Source organism: Notechis scutatus, chromosome 15 (assembly GCF_049901735.1).
Source record: "Notechis scutatus isolate UNSWTSFEM ecotype Mainland chromosome 15, rNotScu1.2, whole genome shotgun sequence".
Lineage (NCBI taxonomy): Eukaryota > Metazoa > Chordata > Lepidosauria > Squamata > Elapidae > Notechis > Notechis scutatus.
Genome location: NC_142023.1, coordinates 445,064 through 465,234, shown reverse-complemented (window position 1 = coordinate 465,234; position 20,171 = coordinate 445,064). Strand labels below are relative to the sequence as shown.

Sequence of the window (20,171 nt, the reverse complement as noted above, 5' to 3'; positions counted from 1 at the left end):
GCCCCTCGTGGACCGGTCCTTTGTTATTTCCAGGCTGGCCCGTGGGCCACAGGTGGGATCCGGCCCCACAGGCCTTGAGTGTGACACCCCTGATCTAGTGTCAAAGATCTGCTCTGAATCCTGCTCATCATACTTTGCTCCTTCCACAGGACTCTCCTTCCTGGCTTAGACTGGGGGATGAGGGGCAGCATCTGCTTGAAATTAGCCAACTCCTTTTGCCAATAAGGTTCACAAGCTTCCCTCATGCTTGTTGCTTCCCACAGTGGATGCGCTCTGATGATTTGCAGGCCACAACCTGCTTGCCGAGCACCACGGATATCATGCTGCAAGAAGGAGCTCCTTGTTCTTCGGTAGCCCAACTCAGGAGTGGACAGCAGCCGGACTTGGTCCCAGATAAATCTGGCCCAGAATTGAATTGCATTTCAAAGCCTGCAATTCGGATACCTGGATTTGTCCCAAATTTGGGCTTCTTTCTACAGAAAGCCTTAGTGGTTTAGTTCATTAGGACTTTAAATTAGAACAGACTTCTGATTGCATGGAGAGAATTTATCAGTTTTAATTTCATTTAGCAATTCAGGTTGTACAATCTGCTGCTCCTCACATTTGTATTCTGCCTAGAATCAAAGAGGCATTTTAGGGTTTTTTTAAATAGGCAGTATAAAAATATATGCATATAAAAGAATATCTGCAATTACTTAATGAAATATCAAAAATCCAAGGATACTTTAAATCTTTTAAAACCCCTTCTTTATTCATCCGATTCTATTTTTTTCTACTGCTTTATCCTCCTTGGGGGTTTTTCCCGCCTTTTCTGTTTATATCTTTTCTCATATGGTGTTCAGCAAAATGTAGTTTTGAAACTCAGCCAAAGGCAAAGAAAGGGGAAAGGCCAGTCCATTTCTTAGGAGCTGTGGCCTGCCAGGGCCTGGGTGGGACCCCGGGCGTCAGGGGTTGTGGCATCCAAGCAGGCAGACAGCGCAGGTCTGGGGGGAACACAGGTGAGGTCTTTCTGCCCAGGGTGACCCTCACTGCTGCAGTCAGGTGGGTCCTGGGGCAGGATGGCCACATGGGCCGCTTGGCCTTGGACAGTCTGTCCTCAACCACTAGAGAGGGTTGCTGTTCCAGGGGTGTCAAACTCGATTTCATTGAGGGCCACACCAGGGTTGTGCTTGAGCTCAGCGGGCCGGGGTGGTGTGGGGGTGGTCGGGGGCTTGGCAAGAGTGGGCATGGCTAGCTCGAAGTCACTCGTTGAGGCTCCATGTCAACTCATAAAATATTTCTATGGTCTTTTTAGAGTTGCCAACAGAAAGGGAGGGGAGAGCAGTGCGACAGCTTGCAAACCAAAATGCTTTCAAAGATAGTTTCTAGGTGACTGAAGTTTCTGCCACACAAATATCTAACTGGAGAGCATGATTGATGACTCTGGGCTGTGGATGTGTCCCATTGGAGAATATGAATTACGATACACCTAGGGGGTGGGGAAAAACCAGGGTCAAGGGTGACCATGAATGATGCGTCTCAGAGTCGGCTACACCCAGGCAGTGCCGGACATGGTAACTCCCAATAAATCCTTTTGAAGTTTTGGAAGTTTGGCTGGAGACTCATGATTTAAATGGGGGTAACTGCCGGAATCCTGACAGCTAGCTGAGACATCCTGACACTCCGTTTTCCTGCCTCCGGCAGCCCTCTGCCAGCGAAAATGGAGTGCGCAGCTGTCATGGCCAAAAACGGAGCCCTGGAGGGCCTTGCGTGCCCCCCACGAGCTCCGTTTTCATTGGCAGAGGCCCCACAGGCTGACCCTTCGCTGCTTCCAGGGTGGCTACATGGGCCGGATCTAAGCACCCTGCGGACCGGATCCGGCCCCCAGGCCTTGAGTTGGACACCCCTGGTCCAGGCGGACATTGGAGATGGGGTGGGGGTGGGGTCAGAGACAAAGGTGGGCTTCAGGTCTGTCCTTTGCTGCTCTCCTTTCAAGGAATGTACCCTGAAGGTCCAGGAGGGGAAGTTCAAGCTCCAAGATCTGCTGGTGGTGCCGATGCAGAGAGTCCTGAAGTATCACCTCCTGCTCAAAGTGAGTCATTTTCCACCTTCCAGAGGGATGGAAAACACAGACACATTTCTGGAGGGGGCAGGTGGGCTTCAGTCAGTCAGAGCATCCCAGGTCAGGATTACAGAACTGGAAGGGGTCTTGGAGGTCTTCTAGTCCACCACCACCACCACCACCCCCGCTCGAGCAGGAGACCTTATACCATTCCAGACAAATGGCTCTTCAATCATCATCATCCTTTAATGACCCCATAATCCCTTGCATTGGGATGGAGTCTGGGCAACTGAATGGAGCTAGCAGAGCGTTTAATGGCCTGATGCCCTTCCTGTCACCAATACGGAGTTTTGTTCAGCAGATATATTCTCATTGTGCCCAGATCTACAGGAATCTGGATCTCTACCTAGGACCGAACTCACAGCCTTCTGATTGGGAGGCGAGCAGAGGTGGGATTCTACCAGTTCCGTACACTTCTGTAGAACCGGTTGCTCTGAAAAGCAGCAAACAGAAAGCATACATAGAACCGGTTCTAAGTCTGCTGCTGTTTTGGCTCACCCACCAGTCTGGGCTCTTACCTGACCTCTGTTTCCTGTGTTTTCAACCGCAGCTGCTTTGCGTGAAAACAGCTGCGGTTGAAAAAGCAGGAAAAAATGCTTTTTCAACCGCTGTGCACCCGCGCGCAGTGCTGCTCAGCTGTCCAGGCAGCTAGCTGACGACGATACACACGTGCACGCAGCGCATTACCGAACCGGTAGTTACACCGGTTGGATCCCACCCCTGGAGGCGAGAGCTCCACCTCTAGGCCACCACACCACTCACAAATGGCACTTCAATCTTTGCTTAAAAACCTCCAGCGATTGAGCAGCCACAACTTCTGGAAGCCATTCCACTGATTGATTGTTCTTAATGTCAGGAAGTTCTCGATTGGATCTCTATTTGATTAGTTGCCACCTGTTGCTTCTTGTCCTGCCTTCAGATGCTTTGGAAAATGGGAGCTGCAGCAGACTCCTGGCTCATACCGAACTAGGTATCCACAAGGACACCTAGATTGCTCTCAGAGTTACTGTTGTTGAGCTAGGTTCTGTACCTGTGTTAAAACCTTAACATTTCTCACCACTGAAATGCATTTTGTTGGATAGGGCCCAGTGTTCAAATCTGTCAAGATCCTTCTGTATTTGGAGCCTATCTTCTGGAGTGTTGGCTATTCCTGCCAGCTTGGTGTCATCTGCAGATTTGATGACTTCCCTTTCTATCCTCTGATCTAAATCATTTATGAAGATCAATATCAAGAGTATTGGGCCTAAGGCAGAACCTTGGGTACCCCACTGCTTCCTTCTCTCCATGTAGATAGATGTAGCTCCATTGAGGACTACATGCTGAGTGCCGTTGGTCTACCAGTTAAGAATCCATCTGGTGTTGATGCTGTCTATCCCACAGTTTTAGACCTTGCCAAGAAGTAGGCTGTGGTCTGCTTTGTCAAACGCCTCACTGAAGTCCAAGTAAATTACGTAGACATCGTTCTGCTGGTCACTTCGTCATTTGGTCAAAGAATGCACTCATGTTTGTCTGGCATGATCTGGTTTTGGCTCCTACAACATAACAGATTGGGACATCTCCTAAATGCCGACTCCAGTTGGGTTGGTAGAACCAAGAGCCAGGCCCAGGCTGCCCATGTGCCTCCTGGAGCCCAGATGAGATCCGGAGGCTCTGCCTTGGGTGGGGGGTGTCCCCAGCTGACCAGGGAGTCTTTCAGACAACTTCAGCGTGGGCCACCTCTGGCTCTGCTTGTGCCCCCTTGCCCAGGATTCTCCCCTGTGCAAATGCTTTTGGTTCCACCCAGAAATTAATCATGCAATTATTCTCACAAACCTTGATTAATTCTGGCATGTTTGTTCAAGCTTAGACCAAATCATCTGATCCTGCATGTGTTGCCCCACCCCCACCCCACCCCCGCCTGCCAGCCATTATTCTTGGGACAAGCAACTCCAACCCTTGCCCCAAAGGTGCTTTTTTCAAGAGGCAACTGGACTTCCTGGTTTTTCTTTGAAGATGTTTCACTTCTCATCCAAGAAGCTTCCTCAGCTCTGATTGGATGGTGGGGAATGGAAGGATTTATACTCCTTGCAGACAGCTGGTCATTTGCATCCTTTGAGAGGGTCATTGAGGCAGCTTGGAGGTTTATCTGTGTCCTCAGGGTCACCTGAGTGGAGCAAACGGGTGTGGAGCCTTCTTGGAACTGTTGTAGACTGGAGATAGAGGATGGCATATCCCTCCCCCTCTCAGGTGACCCTGCACCACTCAGGTGACCCTGACAACACAGATAAACCTCCAGATGACCTCAATGACTCTCTGAAAAGGATGCAAATGACCAGCTGTCTGCAAGGAATATAAATCCTTCCATTCCCCACTTTTTCTTGGATGAGAAGCGAAACGTCTTGAAAGAAAAACAAGGAAGAGTCCAGTTGCCAGTTGACAAAAAGCCCCTTTGGGGCAACCCTGACCTGGATGGCTGAGGACTCCATAGACAACTCCACCCCTTGTTCCTTGGCAGGGCCTCTCCTGCCACCCACTCCAGTGGCCTTGAACCCCTCGTATGGCGAGGTGGAGCAGGAAGCAGCCAGGCAGGCAGTGGATACAGTAACCCAGGATGATGGTTTGTCTTCTAGGAGCTGCTCAGCCACTCGTCCGACCGGCCAGAGAAGCAGCAGCTGAAGGAAGCGTTGGAGGCCATGCAGGTGGGGTCCCGTGGAAGGTCTTTTGGGGGGGGGGGGCATAGCCTGGTCTCTGAGAAAGGACTGCTCCCCAAGCCCCGCCCTTCACCCCAGCTTTGCTCAGCCTGGCTTGGCTGTGCTCTGCTTCTGCCCCCTCTGGGGGGGGGGGGCTGGGAATGGCACAGGCGCCCTGATGCTGTCGGGCGAGCGAGGCTGAGCCCAGAAGCAGACCCATCTTTCTCCCCTCGGAGCGGATCCTTGCCTGGCGCTTTCGGCTTGCGATGCCGCTGACTGGCCCCCTTCTTCGCCTTTCAGGACTTGGCCATGTTCATCAATGAAGTCAAACGGGACAAAGAAACCTTGAAGAAAATAAGCGAATTCCAGAGCTCCATCGAAAACCTGGTAAGGGCAAAGGAGCCGCGTGGGCTCTGAGTGACAAGAGAGCCCCCGGTCCCCTGTCCACTCCGGAAGCCCCGGTGGTTCTGGCCGTCCTGGTGGCTCCTCGGTCAAGAGATTGGGCCTCCCGTAATGGCTGCTGTGGCGATTGCAAACTACCTTAGGCAGCCGAAGGGCACCGACAGTGCCAACCGGAGCAGGCTCCAGAGCTGGGCAGTCCCCACTCTGGGCTGTGCAACAAGGGGCCTAGCGCTGCCCCAGTGAGGGAGGGTCACAGCTGTTGAGCGAGGGCTTTGATGCCTGAGACCCTGGCAGGCCAAAAGGGATCGCTGGGCTCAGGCAGGTGGGCATGGGAGGATGCCTCGGGGGCAACACCCAAGAGGAAAGGGGACACCAACCCCCCGCTCTCTGGTCTCGCCCAGATGTTAGTTTGCCTGCTCACAGGTCCCCAGACCTGGATCCCACCCAGGAAGGGGCTTCACTGCCATCTAACCCCCAAAGTGCCCAGTTTCCCCCTTTTCTTTCTCTGGCAGCTGAGGGGCCACTTTGGAGTCTTCGGGGTTAGTGGGCATTTGGCCCTTTTAACCTTTGTCCCCTTTTCCCACAGCCGGTGAAGCTGGAAGAGTACGGGCGGCCAAAGATCGACGGGGAGCTGAAGGTCCGGTCCATCATCAACCACACAAAGCAGGATCGGTGAGTCAGCCAAGCAGGAAAAGCCTCCGGCTGAGCAGAGACCCCTGAGGGCCACACTGGTGCAGGTGGCTGAGTTCCCAGGACACGCTGGGTTGAGCGGGTTGCCTTCCAGAGGCAGGAACCCCACCCATGGCAGCCCATTCAGCAAACCAGGGAGGGTTAGCATCATGTATGAAGGCAATGTCCTTCCTTCCTTCCTTCCTCCCTTCCTTCCCTCTCTCCTTCCCTGTTTTTCATCTTTTTTCTTTCTCTTTCTCCACCCTTCTTCCTCCCTCCCTCTTTCCCTCCCTTTCCTTCCCTCCCTTCCTTTCTCTTTCCTTCCTCCCTCTTTCCCTCTTTCTCATCTTTTTTCCTTCTCTTTCTCCTCCCTCCCTCCCTCCCTTCCCCTCCCTCAGTCCTGGCAGATGCAGATTCCACTTTTGTGCATTTGCCCCTGGGTTCCAGCACCCGGAGTGGGGAGGGTCCAGCTCCCCTTGTGCCAGGCCCTCCTGTCCTCTCCTTCCCCAGGACCCCCTTTCCCTGCTAGAGAGCAGCAGCAGCAGCAGCAAGGCAAGGGAGCCCAGGGCTGTCCTTATCTGCCGGACGAGGAGCCCACCCGTTGGCCTCTTCAGCAGCTGCCCTCCTCCTGGAAGGGGTTCAAGTTGGGGGCTTGAGGAGACGGACTCTCTGCCTCCCCTTCCTGCATTAACAGGGAAGAGCCTGGCCTTGGCTCATCTCCCCCCCGCCCAAAAAAAAGCTGGACTAAGGCAAAAGGCTGGCGCTTCCTGGACTCCCCGTCCTTCTTGGGGACCACTTAGAGCAGGGGTGGGCAAACTTTTTGGCTCGGGGGCCGCATTGACTTTTAAAATTTGACAGACGGGCCGGGTCAGCACAAGATTTTTGGGAATCGCCCCACCCCACCCTTCCCCCTTCTCCTCCTTCCCCTCCCCTCGGAGGCCCCCTGAGTCAGAAGTTGCTACCGCCGGCGCGCTCCGCGGCTCCAGTCCCAGCGTTGCCTCGGGAAGGGAAAGGCAAAAAGGAAGAGCCGTGGCGGTGCTTTGCAACGGCAGCAGCAGCACCGGAGGCTCAGGCTCAGCGGCTCCTGGTTTTGCCTTTTCCTTCCCAAGGCAACGCGGGACTGGAGCCACGCGGAGCTGCGCCGGCGGTAGCAACTCCTGACAGCCCCAGCCGGACACCTGAGCGGAGCCCGGGCGGAACTGCCTGTTGCTGCTGCCGGAGCACCGCCGGGTCGCCTCCTCCAAGCAGCCCGCCCGCCCGCCGGGCTTCCCCTCCACCGCGCGGCTTGGGGCCAGGCGCGAGCGCCCGCGAGTTAAAAGGAAGCCGAAAGTTGCTGGGAAGTTGCTCGGGTTTCCAGGGCTTCCAGGCTTAAACTTTGCACAGGCAAAGTTTGCAGGCGGGAGCGTCTTCCCGCCGAGGAGCAGGAAGGGTTCCGCCCGGCGGGCGGGCAGGCGGGCTGCTTGGAGGAGGCGACCCGGTGGTGCTCTGGGTTTCCCCTCCGCCGCGCGGCTCGGGGCCAGGCGCGAGCGCTCGCGAGGAAAAAGGAAGCCGCAAGTTGCTGGGAAGTTGCTCGGATGCTGGGAGCAGGCTTTTAAAGTGCCGCCGAGCAGGACCGCCGAGCCGGGAACGGGCACCAAGGCAGGGCAAGGCTCCACCAGCAGCTGCCTAGCTTTAGGTGGCTCCAAGCAGCCCGCCCGCCCGCCGGGCGGAACCCTTCCCGCTCCTCGGCCGGAAGATGCTCCCGCCTGCAAACTTTGCCTTTGCAAAGTTTAAGCCTGGAAGGCCCGGAAAAAAAAGGGGGATCGGCGGGGACTCACCTTCGGAGAGGTCGCACTCGAAGGTGATTTCGAACTCCCAGCCGAGGCCTTTGCAAAGTTCTTCTTTTCCTTCCTACCCCGAGAGCGCTCCGCACTGTTTTGCAGCTTTGGGGGCCACGCAGCGCAGGGCAATACGCCACGCCCAGTTATTTTTTTTCAGGGGCAGGCCGGATTGGACAGACCAACGGGCCGGATGTGGCCCGCGGGCCGTAGTTTGCCCACCCCTGACTTAGAGGGTGACGGCTGCCCTTGGCACCAGCCATGTGCCAAGGCCCCCAGGGGTTCCTGGCCCTGCCCTGAGCCCCATGGCAGGTGGTGGAAATGGCTTTTAAAGGGGCCCCAGGAAGAGATGGGGAGGAGGGATTTTGGGGGGTCTGGACTCCCAGGGAGCCAATTGCAACTTCTTGGGGCCAGAACCTGGCCACACCGGCCAGAGATGATAAATCCCCTGGACCAAGAGCTGCCCCTCTTTGGCTGGCATGGTTCTCCGAGGAAGGGGGGGGGAGGATGGGAGCCCCTTCCCCAAGGCCTGAGGGAGAGGAAATGTGCAGACATGGTTGCTGAGGTTTCCTCTTCTGATTCTGGGACAGGTATTTGTTTTTGTTTGATAAAGTGGTGATTGTCTGCAAAAGGAAAGGCTACAGCTACGAGCAGAAAGACATCCTGGAGCTGCTCTGTTACAAGATGACCGATGACCCCACCAACAACAAGGACATCAAGAAGGTGGGCACCTCCCTCCCCTCCCCCTCTTTTTCTCCCTTCCCTTCATGGCCAGGAGGGAGAGCTCTAGCCACGAGAAGCACATTTGGCGCCCCAAAAGGACTGGGATGCTCAGGCTGCCCAGGGCCTGGAGGCTGCTGGCTTCCCCACTCTCCAGGGGGCAGGGGGTGTCCTGCTGCGTGGGCCCTTTAGAGAAATCACAGTTCCATCACTGGGGGGGTTGCCGGGATGCCTGTGTCCTTTGGCAATGGCCTGTCTCGTGCACATTCGCCACAAGGAGAAACCTCTTTTCCGGTCAGCTGCCAACAAGGGTTCCCACGTGGAGAGTAGCTGCTTGGAGCGATGTGTGGATGGACGACGGAGGGCTCAGGAAACCCAGCCCCTCTTTTTTGCCTGTTTTCTTCCCTGCATGAAGGAACCCCTGTTTTTCTAGTGGGCTTAGTGGGTGGAGCCCCCGCCCCCCACGCTCTGGAGGTGCAGATCCAGAAAGAGGGCCCTCCCGCTCACTCCCTGAACATCTGGCCCACATGGGGGCTGTGGGGATGGGGAGAAAGGGTGCCCCTTGTTTTAGAGTCTGAACAGGTGGGATTTGGAGCTTGTGGTAACCAACTGTGTCTCCCCTTCGCTTCCTTTTTTGCTTCTCAGTCGCATGGGAAAATGGTGAGCTGTCTCTACCGATTCCGACTCTCTTTGCCTTTTGCTGCTGCTGTAATAATACTGGATGAGGCTGAATGGGCATCGTCCAGGGGGCTGCATGGGGGGGGGGGCTGCAGTTAGTGCAGGAAGGCTTACAAGCAGCCCTGTGAGGTGGGCTTGCCTGACAAGGGCGAGTGGAGCAGAGAGGGCGAAAGCCTCTTTGAAGGCGAGGCAGCCTCCTCCTGGGCTCCTGGCAGCCTCTTTCATGCTGCTGGCAAAGAGAAGGAAGATGCACCCTGCCAGCCTCTGCTTCTGCCCTCTCAGAGCCAGCACCGAATTCCCAGTCCTTGTGGCCCGGAACGGAGGGCAGCTGGCCAAGCTTGATGCCTCTGGTGCTGCGACTTGGCCACCCAAGGGTGCCTCTTAAGGGTGGGGCAGTGGCTTCCACACCCACACCCCGGCCCTCCCTGGCCTGCACCGGCCTTGGGTTTCTCCTGCCTCTGCGTCCAGCTCCATCCTCTCCCTCTCTCTTTCCCCACAGTGGTCTTATGGCTTCTACCTCACTCACCTTCAAGGCAAGCAGGGGTTCCAGTTCTTTTGCAAGACGGAAGAGATGAAACGGAAGTGGATGGAGCAGTTTGAAATGGCCATGTGAGTGTCCGGGCCCAGGCCGAAAGGCTGAATGGTCAAGAAGCCAGCAGGCATGGCCGGCTCCGGCTGGCAGTCTGACCCAGGCGTTGGCACAGGGGATGCATGGGCAGGACTAAGTTGTGCCGTGTGGCCTGGCCCTGAGCCTCAAAGGGGCCCCTCGGTGTAAAGGGGACCCTCTTCACACGACCTGAACTGAATGGGGCTCCTTTTCTTTGCCCAGATCCAACATCAAGCCCGAGAAAGCCACGGCGAACAACCACCAGTTCCAGATGTTCACCTTTGACAAGACCACCAACTGCAAAGCCTGCAAGATGTTTCTAAGGTGAGTGTTCTTCCTTCTTCAGGCACCCACAGACTCCTCCGATGGTGCTGCTCATTTTACTGTAAAGCTGCATGATTACGAAAAGGCTGGCAGCCGCAGTGCCACAGGCAGCCTGGCAGCCGTGCAGCTCTGGGGCTTCTAGGCACACCAAAGCAGGGGAAGTCTTGGCCCGAGCAGCCCCTGGGCTGCCATATGGCAAACGGCACCTGCTTTGGAGCCCACCTCTTCCAGGGCCCCACCAGCAGCTCCCCGAATGCAAAGCACCCTGGGTTGCTGGTCAGGGTCCACGACGGCCACAGCTCTGCCCCCTCCCAAGAGCCACGCCTGTGTGGGCTGCCACAGAACTGATTCTCAGTGCCCCCCAGACCAAGCGGAGAGTTTCTGCCTGGATTCTCCCCTCCACCCCAGAAATCTGGTGGGCCTCCCATGCGCCCAGGTTCGAGGGGGTGTCTCCGCACTCTGATGTCACCAGCCTGTTCCCATGGTGTCTCCCCATGCATGGCCAGCACGCTAAGCCCAGGGAGAGGGATGCAGGCAAGGACCAGAGGGAAAGGCAGCTGGGGGGCAGCAGGAGGGTTGGGGTGAGGAAATGGGGCCGTTGAAAGTTTGAGGATCAGTCATGCCCAGCTTTTTTCACTGCCGTTGTAACTTTGATTAACCGGCACTCATCAAGGTCTGCCTGCCTATTTAAATGATCCAGAGCTGGAAGGGATTTGGGGGGACCACCTGCTCCAGCCCAGTGCATTCCCTCGGCCCCTCTCCCTCTAAATGCCCAGTGGGGGTATTTCTGCCCAGGACCCTTCGTGGGCTGGTGAGAGTGCGATAGCCACGCCTGGTGTGGGGACTGGCAAGGCCCCTCATGCAGAGCCAAAGTGCCCCAGGATACAGACCCCCCCCAGGTGACTTCTCACCTGGCACCCAATTGGGTTGAAGGCCACCCTCCGGCCATTTGAGCTTAGGCAGACACGGGGGTGCAGAGCAACCCAGAAAACGGCTTTGTTTGGTAGCCGTTTGGGGCAAGGTCAGCCGTGACCCAGCAGCGGCTCAGGGCTTTCTTCCCTGGCTGGCCTCAGTGGAGGGTCTCCTTCTTGGCTCTGGGCCCCCAGTGTCAGGGCTGCCTTCGATGGGGGTGGGCTCAGCCCCAGCCCAGAATCCGAGCGGGAGGGCTTCCCTGCGTCTGAGGAGATCAGGGAGCCTCCCTTGGGCCTGCTCCATGGGGCTCCCCAGGGGTGCCACCTGCTGGACGGAGGGTGCCCCCCAGGGTTCAGCTCTAGGCAGGCAGGCAGGCTGGGCTAGCAGCCTCTCTTTCCACAGGGGAACCTTCTACCAAGGCTACCAGTGCCTGAAGTGCAAGGCGGGCGCCCACAAGGAGTGCCTGGAGGTCATCCCACCCTGTAAATTCAGTAAGTGATCCACGCATACGGCGGCATCCTCCCCATCGTATCTTGCTGAACTGCCCTCTAGCCCAGAAAACAGGGCAGGGCTGTGCCTGCTGCCAAGGAGTCTGTTGTGCTGGTGTCCCCAGGTGAAGCAGAGAGCCTGGGCTGACCACTCCACTGCCCCAGGAAAGTCTGGTGGGCCTTCCATGGGGACAGGCTCTCCAAACCAGCACACGTTTCCCTGCAATGAAAGGGGTGGTTCATGAGCCGCGGTGGCGCAGTGGTCAGAGTGTTTAGGACTGCAGGCTCCTTCTGCTGACTGCCGACTGCCAGCAATTTGGCAGTTCAGATCTCCCCAGGCTCCAGATTGACTCAGCCTTCCGTCCTTCCGAGGTGGGTAAAATGAGGACCCAGATTGTTGGGGGCAAAAGGCTGACTCTGTAAACCGCTGAGAGGGGGCTGGAAAGCACTGTGGAGCGGTATATAAGTGCTATTGCTAGGTGAGAAGGGAGGGAAGGAGGGTGGGAGGCAGATGAAGGGAGGAAGGAAGGATGGATGGAAGGAAGGAAGGAAGGAAGGGAGGGAGGGAGGGAGGGAGGGGGGGAGGGAGGGAGGGAGGGAGGAAGGAAGGATGGAAGGGAGGGAGGGAGGGAGGGAGGGAGGGAGGAAGGAAGGATGGATGGAAGGAAGGAAGGAAGGAAGGAAGGGAGGGAGGGAGGGAGGGAGGAAGGATGGATGGATGGAAGGAAGGAAGGGAGGGAGGGAGGGAGGGAGGGAGGGAGGAAGGATGGATGGAAGGAAGGAAGGGAGGGAGGGAGGGAGGAGGGAGGAAGGATGGATGGGAGGGAGGGGGAGGGAGGGAGGGAGGAAGGAAGGAAGGATGGATGGAGAGGGAGGGAGGGAGGTGGAGGAGGGAGGATGGATGGAAGGGAGGGAGGGAGGGAGGGAGGGAGGAGGATGGAAGGATGGAGGGAGGGAGGGAGGGAGGGAGGGAGGGGGAGGGGGAGGGAGGGGGAGGGAGGAGGATGGAAGGGAGGGGAGGGAGGGAGGAGGAGGGAGGGAGGAGGAGGAAGGGAGGATGGATGGAAGGATGGGGAGGGAGGGAGGGAGGGAGGGAGGGAGGAAGGATGGATGGGAGGGAGGGAGGGAGGGAGGGAGGGAGGGAGGAAGGATGGAAGGAAGGGAGGGAGGGAGGGAGGGAGGAAGGAAGGAAGGATGGATGGAAGGGAGGGAGGGAGGGAGGAGGAAGGATGGATGGAAGGAAGGGAGGGAGGGAGGGAGGGAGGAGGGAGGGAGGGAGGATGGATGGAAGGGAGGGAGGGAGGGAGGGAGGAAGGATGGAAGGGAGGGAGGGAGGGAGGGAGGGAGGAAGGAAGGATGGATGGAAGGAAGGGAGGGAGGGAGGGAGGGAGGGAGGGAGGAAGGATGGATGGGAGGGAGGGAGGGAGGGAGGGAGGGAGGAAGGATGGATGGAAGGAAGGAAGGGAGGGAGGGAGGGAGGGAGGGAGGGAGGGAGGAAGGGCAGTGGTGTCACAGTGGTTGGAATGCAATATTGCAGCCTAATTCTGTTCACTGTCAGGAGTTCGATCCTGACTGGCTCAAGGTTGACTCAGCCTTCCATGGGTAAAATGAGGACCCAGATTGTTGAGGGCAAGAGACTGATTCTGTAAACCACTTAGAGAGGGGCTGTAAAGCGATATATAAATCTATTGCTATTGCTATTCGCTCCAATGGTTGCCTGTTGAGCCTGGTGCCCTGCACCTCGCGCGGGGCTGCTGCATCCCGAGAACTTGTCTCCGTGGGCTTCTTTCTCAGGGGCAGATAGAAGAGCTGAGCCCCCGGACACCTTCCTTATTGGGGGTCTTCGTCAGCCTCTCACCTGTCCCAGAAGGGCAGAGCAGCTGTGGAGACACGCCCCTTCTGCAGCTGGTTAGAGGATGTTGCATGTCATAAATTGTTTAGAAAAATACGTTTTGCCCTCCTGTAACACCACCATCATTTAACTAACATATTTGTAACTGAAAGGACGGTCTAAACCTTGAAGGTGGGTCAAGAGGCGAGGAAGGGGAAAGAATTTGGAATAGCAAGAAATGAGCAGGGGGGATCCAGGTGGTCTTGAGATCTGCACGCACAAACTCACCAGCTGAGCTGCTCCTCTTAGGTGGCTTCTCCATTAACCTCCCACTTTTTAACGTTGCCTTCTAGGTTCTCCTGCTGAGCAGGTAAGAAATGTGGATTTTCTTCCTTCTTGTCTGGGGAGGGACACGGGGAGCAAAGTGCCAGGCGAAGACACTGGGGGCACCTTTCACCCAGGCCCCTCCCCCCCTTTCCTTAGATGCGAGGCTGAGGTCGTGGCTGGTCCTGAGACCAACCCTCTTCTTCCCCGATTTGAATGCCAGGGGTGTGTGTGTGTTGCATCTCAGAATCTCTGCAAGGCCTTTGCTGGCGGTGGGGCCTTGGGCGGGGCGGGGGTCAGTTCTAAGAGCAAGAATATATTGTAGTGTGGACAAAAAGGCCCCAGGAGATTGAAACATCTTTCTTTTTATTTCTGAACAGGAATCACTGAATCTAGGTAAGCCTCCTCCTCCTCTTCCTCCTCCTCCTCCTCTTCCAACCAGGCAGCTTCCTGGTTGGTGCTTAAGAACAAAATCTGGGTTTAATAGCAGAAAAGTTTCAGACAGAACCAGGGTGATTGCGAAATATGGTAGGCAGAGATGCCTGCGTGGTTGCAGCTGCCCCGGGGGGCACTTGAGGGCCTGGATATCCCCTCACAGGCACGTCGACCGGCTGCTCCCTGCCAAGCAGTAAACAGGGAGAAGCAGAGCAGGTGCCTGGGCATCACAGTGCAGAAGGCAGGATGGGGGAAGGAGAGGGTAAGCAAGCCGCTCCTTTCTATGCCTGCCAGGGTCATGCAGATGCCTCTCCCTTGGCAGGCTGGCACTGCTACCCAGCCGGATGCCACCCCAGGGAAAGACTTCAGAAGGACAGCAGCTCTTACTTGCCTGTTAGAAAATCATCTTCCTCTTTTCATGATCCCTTGTGGGGTGGAGTCTGGGCAACTGAATGGAGATGAGTGTTTACTGGCCGGATGCCCTTCCTGTTGCCAGTACAGAGTTTTGTTCAGCAGATACATTCTCATCGTGCCCAGAGAGATAAATATCTGCCTCTACCTAGGATTGAACTCACAGCCTCCTGATTGTGAGGAGAGAGCACCACTTGCCTGTAGAAAATGTGCCCCTTAAATCAAAAAGCAGAGTTAATACTCGGTGCAGTTTGTCCCTTTGAAGGTTTGTGCTGGTGGTGTGAGACGTTCCTGTAAGGGAGGTAGGGGCTAGTGCGGCAGATGAAGCCAAACGCCCACCCACCCACCCCTTCCAAATCCTGTAGTTGGCTGGCCTCTTCCACCTTATATTGTTTCATTATTTTAATAAGCTGCCTAGAAAAACGGTAAGGGAGAGCAGACATTAAACCAAAAAAATCAAGTTCATTGTGTACCTTCTGCAGCCAGCAATTTGCCAGTCGGCCCACCTGAGCTTCCCCCCTCCCCCCACCCCGCGCACACACACACAAAAGTCTTTAGTTAAGTCTACTCCAAGCGCAGGGGGGCAGCTGCTCCCAGGTGGAAGCTCTCCTTTAAGCAACCTTTTTGTTCAAAGAGCCAAAAAGTGATAGTGGACTCTCTTGGGCACTTGTTAAGGAAGAGCTGGATCCCGAGGCGGATCCCTGGGGAGCTGAAAGGCCTGCACTCTGCCCCTTCCCCGTGGCCCCTGCCCAGAAATCGGCAGCTCGGGGCAAGATGGGCCCCCCTTTTGCCCTGGGCACTGGGCACCTCCTGCAGGGTGGCGTCGAGGGGCCCGGAAGTCGGAAGCCCCTCTGAGCAGAACTTACAGAACAACAGAGTTGGAAGGGATCTTGAGGCTCTCCCAGGTTGCCACCGCCTGGGCTGAGAGATCCATCCAGGCCCCTGCAAAGGTTTCTGCCTTCCTTTCTAGGCCCTAAAATGGTGGCCCTCCAGAATTACCATGGCAACCCGGCTCCACCAGGGAAACCTGTGTTAACTTTCCAAATGGGCGAAGTGATTGAGCTGCTCCGAGGGGAACCGGATTCCCAGTGGTGGGAGGTGAGTGGATCCTCCAGCAATGGGCAGGAAGGACGAAACCTTCCCTGACAAAACCTTCCACGGAATTCAGCTTTGGGCCTGCCGGGCATTTTAACTTGAAATTCTGTACTCGGGGGGGATGAGGAGACACTGGCTGGCTAGGACGGGCGCTGGGTTTATTCCATGGCCCCAGGATCTGGGACCCAGAACCCTTGGCCAGTCTGGGATCCTGCTCTGCCATCCGCCCACGGTGAACTCAGGAAGCCTGGCATCCTGGTTTGCGAGTCCAGCTAATCCTGTTTGCCGCACCAAATAGAAGGAAGCCTGGGCTGAGCCCCTTCCCCACAGCATCCAGGGTCGCTTCCGGGAGGAGGCCAGCAAGACCCGTTGGCTGAAGGAGTTCCACGCCCCAGGCTGTAGCTTAACCAGGTTGCAAACCCAAATCAAGGTTGTGGGAACTCAGCCCTTAGCACACTTGCTGAGTCAGCCCATTGCATTAACACGTTCAACATTATAGAGACGGCATCATTGTGTCTTGTTGACTTGTGTTATGGCTGTCGTGTGAATCCTTGAGAGAGTGAAAGCCTCCTCATGTGGGAGAGAAGAAACAAACCTACACTCACGGTGGACAAAGGGAGTCCATGATGTTGCTGCTTCTTTTATGCCCCTGCCTGGGTTTCCTCCCCACATGGCAGGATGGGCCAGTTCTGACCTGGCTCCCAAACATGACAAACCCTCTGTAGTTACCTAATTGTTCCCTTTATTAAGAGGGCCAGAAGCCCTAGCAAAAAGTCTCTCTCTCACACACACAACAAGCTAACAAGTCTGTTTGGCTGGGAGATGAATAGTTGTCTGGCACGCCTATTCACCTCCGGCGCCTGTCTTTTATCCCCAGAGCTAGTGGGAGCGCTTTGCTAGTAGTGGTGGCTCTTCCATCCCAAGGACCGGCCCATAGATTTCCACTGCTCTCCTCTCCTCTGCCTTCTGTGCATCTGCACTTCAGGCACTGGACCCAGCTGTTCCTCCTCATCCTCATCCGCCACCTCCAGACCTGGCGGCTGTTTATTCTCTAGTTGAGGGCTGATAGACAGCCCAGGCTCCCTCTCTCTCTCTCTCTCTCTCTCTCTCTCTCTCTCTCTCTCTCCCTCCCTCCCTCCCTCCCTCCCTCTCTCTCTCTCTCTGATAGCTCCATTCCCACTTCCCCCTCAGAGCTCTCTGGGTTACCTTGATGCTGACCCTGACTCACACTCCCCCTCCTCCGATTCAGCTGCTGGGGGGGGGGGGGTGGCTGACAGGCCACAACAGGGTCCTTGTGTGAGGGACTCTTCTCTTTCTTCCAGGGGAGGCTCATCGTGTCCAAGAAATCTGGCTATTTCCCCAGCTCGTTGGTCAAGCCTTGCCCAGTGGACGCGCGGGTAAGAGTCCTGGAGGCAGGAGCCACGATCATGCGCCCCTGCCCCACCCCCCATGGCTGAGTCCCCAGACGGATGGCTGCTGCATTCAGTGGCTGACCCCTTTTTGTTTGAGGGCGGATGATTCCCTGCTCCTGGCCCTGGGGGTCTTCTGCTTCACCGCTCACAGCTGAGACACCCCCCCTGGCATGGGATGCCCTTAGGAAGAATGCATTAGAATCCCCCCCACTCCAAATCGCCACTTTGTTCCCTGCTGCAGCCTCCCAGCAGCCGCCCTCCTTCACGAGAGATGGACTACTCCACGTACCCCTGGTGAGTTGGGTGGGTGGGATTGGCTGGGCCCCTCCCCCTAATCTGGAATCTTCTCATCGGTGAGGAGACTAGGGGGGCGGGGGGGAATACAAAGTGGCTGGGATGCAGGGGACAGTTTCTTGCCTGCTGGATGCAAACTGGCTCTGCCTCTTCAGCATCGTCCTTCGAAATAACCAGCACTCAGGATGTGAGGAAGGATAAAATGGGAGGCCCTCAAAGGGAATCGTTTCTCTCCAAGCCTCGTTGACAGGTGTGCCTTGGAAGAGCTGCCCAAGCTTTGGAGAGTTGTATTTCTGGAGGCCTTTCTTGGTTTCCAGCTTTGCGGACTGGGGTTGCGGGAGATGGTTTCACAGGAGCAGCCAGCATGCATGCATGCACAGCTCCATTTGCACAAGCGGTGTGCATGTCCACGCAAATTTGTGCACCCTCGCTGGACATTTCGGCTGCCCAGTTGCAGACCCCTCCCACGGCCCAAGAGTTGGGGACCCTTTGCTGTAAGACTTCCCCCCCCACAAGCCTTGCTCAAAACGGACAAAGAGCTTCGTCCCTCAGAAAGGATGCTGGGAAGGCTTCCTTTGGGTCAGACCCTCTTGTGGCTTTTGGTGGGCTGTTGTCTCTTCAGCCAAACAGGGGAGGGAGGAAGAATTATTGCAGCGGGGTAGGTGAGGAGTGGCCTCCTCTTCAGTTTTGGGTTGAACCACTTTTGAGAGGTGTTGCTTGAAGCCACAACCTGGAGCCACAGGAGAGGGCCTCATTGACCCCCAAGGTCCAGGATTTGAGGGGCTGCCCCAGAGAGGAGGAGGGGCTCAAGCTGTTTTCCAAGGCACCCAAAGGCCAGAAAAAGGAATAATGGATGGAAACTGAGCAAGGAGAAATTCAGAATAAGGAGGGATTTCCTGACAGTGAGGACAATCAACCAGTGGAACAGAATGTTTGGGAGCTTCATCCCTAGGAAACTTTCAAGAACTGGACGGCCATTGGTCAGAAATGGTGTGGGGTCTCCTGCTTGAGCAGGGGTTGGACTAGATGACCTACAAGGTCCCTTCCAACTCTGTTAATCTGTAAATTTGTAGAGGTGCACGATTGCAGATTGAGGGCAGCCAGAGAAGGACGGGGGGGGCTGAGGAGACTCTTGGAGCGGCAGGAGCTGCGAAGGGGAAGACCGAGGGTTCCCGGGGATTCTGGCATGAGACCAGCATCCCAACATCAGAGGGCCGCCTGGGGGATCTGAGGGGGATCTCTCCTAACCCAGAGGGTGGGTCTTAGGTTTGCAGGCAACATGGAGAGGCAGCAGACGGACAACCTCCTGAAGCAGCACGCCAGCGGGACCTACCTGATCCGGGAGAGGCCAGCAGAAGCCGAGCGTTTTGCCATCAGCATCAAGTCAGTGGCTCGCGAAGGGCAGCCTCTCGTACCCCCGAGGGGCACGCAGGGTCTCTTCCAAAGGAGATGGGTTCACACAGACCCCAGCTAGCTTCCAGACCCCTCCCCATCTTCCTATTCCAGAGAGTCAGCCATGGCTTAACGGGTGGCCCTTTTCAACTGGCCTTGCAAACCTCTTTCCTTTCTATTTGATGAAGGAGAGTTCTTGTTTTTAGAGTTCGCCAAAGAGAACTTTTCTGCTTCCGGTAATTGGTCCCCAATTAGTCTGCACCGGGGTCCTCCCTGGGAGGCCACATTCACCTCTCAAGCCCCCAATGGGGAGTCTGCTTGTGTCCCCCCTCCAGTGGAGCAAGCTTTCACTTCCAGCATTTCAGCACATAGGGGACACCCAGCCCAGATGGGATCTTTGGCTTAAGCTCAGCTCTGCCAGCCTCTTCCATGGGGCATATATGGAGGGGTGGTCTTTTGGGTGGGAAACACCCCTGCAATGGTCTTCTGGAACCTCTGCCCTCTCCCGTGCAGGTTCAATGACGAGGTCAAGCACATTAAAGTGGTTGAAAAAGATAACTGGATCCACATCACAGAAGCCAAGAAGTTTGAAAGCCTCTTGGTAGGTTGGTATTTTGGGAGGCAACAACAGGCTGGTCTTGGACCTGGACTTCCCGGGGGCTCCAAGGGGCTCATGGGCTTTGACCCGTCTTCTGCAGGAATTGGTGGAGTACTATCAAGCCCATTCACTGAAGGAGAGCTTCAAACAGCTGGACACAACGTTAAAGTATCCCTACAAATCCCGGGAACGCTCAGCCTCAAGAACCTTGGCTCGATCCCCAGGTAAGGACCGTCTCCATCCTGCCGGGGGTCGCAGAACCGATGGAGAGCTTGCAAAAGGAGCCCCCACCCCCTTTGCTGCTGCATGGCTGGCATCCCCAGGCTGCCCCTTGAAGGCCCAGCCCCCGCCAGCGGGTTGCTTTCCCCTTGGCCTGCAGGTCTGGCCGGCGGCAGAGAAGCCCAGCAGGGGAAAGACTCCCGCTATGGGGATGGGGCAGACACCCCAGCCTTTCGAGACCCAGCGCCCCATGGCTTTCCACCCAGAGCAGCCACCCTAGTGGCTCAGCCCAGCAGAGCCAGGGGCCCAGTTTAACCAGGGGTGGTCAGTGGCTGCTTTCCCATCAATGGGTTGGAGGGAGGCGTTTGCAACAGACCTCCAGCTTTCCACACATACACTTCAACAAGGAAAGGCTGGGAAAGAGGATTCCCCCCCCCAAATCTCTTTTCTTCTGTGCAAGCCCCTCTGTGTTCCTCCCTGCAGCATCTTGAGCTGCTTATGATCACAGAAATGCCCAAGAAATTCTAAAACTCCCCTGAGGCTGAAACGAAGCAATTTTAATGCCTGAATTTGAGTTTATGTAAAGGACGCTGGGGTCCCTTTGGAAGGGGACGGGTTTTTGCCACATCCCTCAGCCCTAATGGGGAGAAAGTCAAACAACCCCCACCCCCACCCCAGGAGAAAGCAGGACTTCCCTGCCCTCCGCCGTGCTCTCTCATGAAAGAACCGAATTTGTGCAAGCTCCCAGCTGATCACAAAGCCCCCCATGGCTG

The 20,171-nt window shown here is 56.3% G+C and overlaps 1 protein-coding gene across 6 annotated transcripts in view; it reads left to right on the top strand.

Moving 5' to 3' along the window:
• VAV2 (vav guanine nucleotide exchange factor 2) overlaps nt 1-20,171 on the top strand; it is a 112,349-nt gene that overhangs the window by 87,560 nt on the left and 4,618 nt on the right. For 4 of the 6 annotated variants that reach the window (XR_015745387.1, XM_087943860.1, XM_087943858.1 and 1 more), the window contains 17 exons: nt 1,976-2,071; nt 4,711-4,779; nt 5,071-5,157; nt 5,759-5,844; nt 8,249-8,381; nt 9,024-9,038; nt 9,556-9,665; nt 9,886-9,987; nt 11,302-11,390; nt 13,572-13,588; nt 13,923-13,938; nt 15,359-15,486; nt 16,806-16,880; nt 17,137-17,189; nt 18,456-18,572; nt 19,095-19,182; nt 19,280-19,403. Coding sequence is in view for 5 of the 6 variants with exons in the window: in XM_087943860.1 (XP_087799986.1) it covers nt 1,976-2,071; nt 4,711-4,779; nt 5,071-5,157; nt 5,759-5,844; nt 8,249-8,381; nt 9,024-9,038; nt 9,556-9,665; nt 9,886-9,987; nt 11,302-11,390; nt 13,572-13,588; nt 13,923-13,938; nt 15,359-15,486; nt 16,806-16,880; nt 17,137-17,189; nt 18,456-18,572; nt 19,095-19,182; nt 19,280-19,403 (1,405 nt within the window). In the remaining variant the exon portion in view is untranslated. The remainder of the gene's footprint in view (nt 1-1,975; nt 2,072-4,710; nt 4,780-5,070; nt 5,158-5,758; nt 5,845-8,248; nt 8,382-9,023; nt 9,039-9,555; nt 9,666-9,885; nt 9,988-11,301; nt 11,391-13,571; nt 13,589-13,922; nt 13,939-15,358; nt 15,487-16,805; nt 16,881-17,136; nt 17,190-18,455; nt 18,573-19,094; nt 19,183-19,279; nt 19,404-20,171) is intronic. The other 2 variants (XM_026689822.2, XM_026689821.2) reach the window with 1 other exon arrangement.